This window comes from Oncorhynchus clarkii, chromosome 25 (assembly GCF_045791955.1).
Source record: "Oncorhynchus clarkii lewisi isolate Uvic-CL-2024 chromosome 25, UVic_Ocla_1.0, whole genome shotgun sequence".
NCBI classification, from domain to species: Eukaryota; Metazoa; Chordata; class Actinopteri; order Salmoniformes; family Salmonidae; genus Oncorhynchus; species Oncorhynchus clarkii.
This window is the reverse complement of record NC_092171.1, coordinates 27,567,934-27,570,802: the sequence shown is the minus strand read 5'-3', so window position 1 is coordinate 27,570,802 and position 2,869 is coordinate 27,567,934. Positions and strand designations below refer to the sequence as shown.

Here is a 2,869-nt window from a genome sequence, read left to right as displayed (position 1 = left end):
GGCACCTGCTTCTGTTTGATCTTCACAAATTGTAAAATACAGTGTTCCTTAATGAAACGATAAAACGTGAAAAAATAATAAAAGAAAGACCCAATCACTTTGAGTCCTAAATAAATAAAAAGCATTCATCAAACCAGTGTGAGTAAACCACGCCCCTTCTTCGCTTGACCCGAACATGAATCTACTGTTCCCGAGAACTACTTCCGGGGGTCATTGCCGTGCATCGTTTTTCTCTGAGCTGTTCTATTTTCAGTTTCAACTTTTATACATATTTGCTTGTTTACCAACACAATGTCCCGAGGGTCGAGTGCAGGATTTGACCGACATATTACCATATTCTCTCCAGAGGGCAGACTCTACCAAGTCGGTTAGTATGGGATCGTTATGAAGACAAGAAAAAATACTAACTTGCGCAGTCATCACCGGTAGCAAACTAACGTAAGCTAGTAATTTAGCTAGCTAGTAATGTTAAGGAACATGTTACTTAAGTTAGGCATATTATCTCTAGCTAGCTGTTTGATTCTGTCAGTGAACGGATAATGTATGTTAACATTTTCAGATCCTAACGCGTAAGACATTGATTATGCTTGCTAACTAGTAGCTAATCAATTAGCTAGTTAGCTAGGATAGCTACTTAGCTGGCTAACGTCTAATTCAAATCTGTCAACAGTTCCTGTTGCGCTTGATATTTTTTAATTTAAGAACTACTCGTGTAACGTTATTTGACAGAAGTTGCCGCTTTGAATCTGTTATCTCTTCCATAAACAACAGTCCGGAGTGATGCATAATGTTTTCCTGTTGTTTATTTCCCCAGAATATGCATTCAAGGCTATCAATCAAGGTGGCCTTACCTCATTAGCTATCCGAGGACAAGACTGTGCAGTTGTCGTCACACAGAAGAAAGTTCCAGTAAGAACACCCTTCATGACTTATTCATTGCTCTGTTATCATATTGCCTATGCGATCTTACAGGCAGTAATGAGATGTACTCTTCAATCTCTCCCACAGGACAAGCTTCTTGATGCCTCCACAGTCACACACCTATTCAAAATCACAGAAAACATTGGCTGTGTCATGTCCGGAATGACGGGTGGGAAATATTTTAAGGTTGAAATATCCAATACAGACTGAAGATGAACTTCATGGAGTGTATTAATTCATTTCTGTAATAATGACAAATAATAACCGATTAATTTGTGTTCAGCTGACAGCAAGTCTCAAGTCCAGAGAGCTCGCTACGAAGCAGCCAACTGGAAGTACAAGTATGGCTATGAGATCCCAGTGGACATGCTGTGTAAGAGGATGGCTGACATCTCTCAGGTGTACACACAGAATGCTGAGATGAGACCTCTGGGTTGCTGTAAGTGTTACAATTCTGTTTAAAAATAGTAATAATCTTGGACTATAAGTGGTTTCAAATTATTGGAGGTGAACCAAACCCGCTGGTTTAAAATGAACCGTACGACTGTTGTTCCTCACTAATAAAAACGTCAGGAAAGCAGAGTCCCTGCCCATCTTATCAAAACGTCTGAAACCCTACCTTTTCAAAGAGTATCTTAAATAAGACATCTGTCTTATCCCCCCTCCCCCTAAAAAACTGCACTTTTCCTACTTGCACTGACATTGCTGAAAACTTATTTATTGAAGAAAAATGTACTTACTATGACTGTGATATGTGGTTCTCACCCAGCTATCTTAAGATGAATGCACTAAGAGTAAGTCACTCTGGATAAGAGCATCTGCTAAATGACTAATGTTTTTTTTTTAAAATGGGGGATGGGAATGCAGAGTAAGAAAGTTGCATTCTTAGCTAAGATGCTTTTAGTTTTGGTCTCAATTAATTAATTGTATTTTTTTATCCATTGTTGCAGGCATGATAGTGATTGGTGTGGATGAGGAGTGTGGTCCCCAGGTGTATAAGTGTGACCCTGCAGGATACTACTGTGGCTTCAAGGCCACTGCTGCTGGGGTCAAACAGACAGAGGCCACCACCTTCCTGGAGAAAAAGGTCAAGAAGAAACTGGACTGGACCTTTGCGCAAACAATCGAGGTAAAATACCTTACCTCTTGGCGTGTAGAATAATAAAACTTAAATCAGCAAACTAGTCCCGATTTGAAATAGTTTAAGTTTAATCCTCTTGTTTACAGACTGCGATAACTTGTTTGTCTACGGTACTGTCCATTGACTTCAAGCCCTCCGAGCTAGAGATTGGAGTCATTACAACGGAAGACCCTAAATTCAGGTGAGTCTCCATGGGAATTGTTTAATAGTGATGGAACTTTTTGAAGCTTGGTGCAGAAAATAACATAGGAAGTCATGAGTGTAAATAGAAATTCAATCTTTTGGACAGATAGGTTATGTACAAAGACCCAGTCAGAATCAGTATTTGCCTCTCTCCATTTACAGGATCCTGACAGAGACCGAGATCGATGTCCACCTTGTGTCCCTGTCAGAGCGAGATTGAGTGTTTCCATGTGTTCCAGTCTAGAGGGGAGACTACCCTAGAAATATGACAGAGAACACTACCACTGATCTTCAGAACGAAAGCCCTGACTTCTTTTTTGCTGTACATTTACGCTGTTCAATTAAAGAGAATGTTTTCGAGAAACTCAAATCCTGGTAGGTTTTCTTTCCCCATACAGATATGGTGCATAGATCCAAAGCCTTATGCTGACTGTTATTTGACACCATGATTGTGTGTGTGCTATAGAAATCCCTGAATGTCTGAATAAGTAAAATAACAAAGGCAAGTGGATTCAGATCTTTTGAAATAAGTTGTCCACACAGCTCAGCACATTAGTGATGCAATACAATAATATTTGAAAGTTGAGCAATGAGGTTGAAGATCCCCTTATTCCCTGTTCTAGA

General features: G+C 39.7%; 1 protein-coding gene across 1 annotated transcript; it reads left to right on the top strand.

The window, feature by feature from the left end:
• Positions 1–192: 192 nt before the first annotated feature.
• LOC139383349 (proteasome subunit alpha type-6-like) lies at positions 193–2,615 on the top strand. Its single transcript, XM_071127856.1, has 7 exons — positions 193–367; positions 815–909; positions 1,009–1,090; positions 1,205–1,360; positions 1,872–2,050; positions 2,149–2,243; positions 2,408–2,615. Exons 1-7 carry the CDS (start codon positions 292–294, stop codon positions 2,463–2,465), a joined length of 741 nt encoding a protein of 246 aa, XP_070983957.1. The 5' UTR covers positions 193–291; the 3' UTR covers positions 2,466–2,615.
• The last annotated feature ends 254 nt before the right edge of the window (positions 2,616–2,869 follow it).

Excerpts from the sequence above, each read along its gene's own strand:
- LOC139383349 (XM_071127856.1), top strand. The coding sequence starts at position 292 with ATGTCCCGAGGGTCGAGTGCAGGATTTGACCGACATATTACCATATTC. Across the intron at positions 2,051-2,148 it reads CCTTTGCGCAAACAATCGAG|ACTGCGATAACTTGTTTGTC; the intron begins GTAAAATACCTT and ends TCTTGTTTACAG. Across the intron at positions 2,244-2,407 it reads ACGGAAGACCCTAAATTCAG|GATCCTGACAGAGACCGAGA; the intron begins GTGAGTCTCCAT and ends CTCCATTTACAG.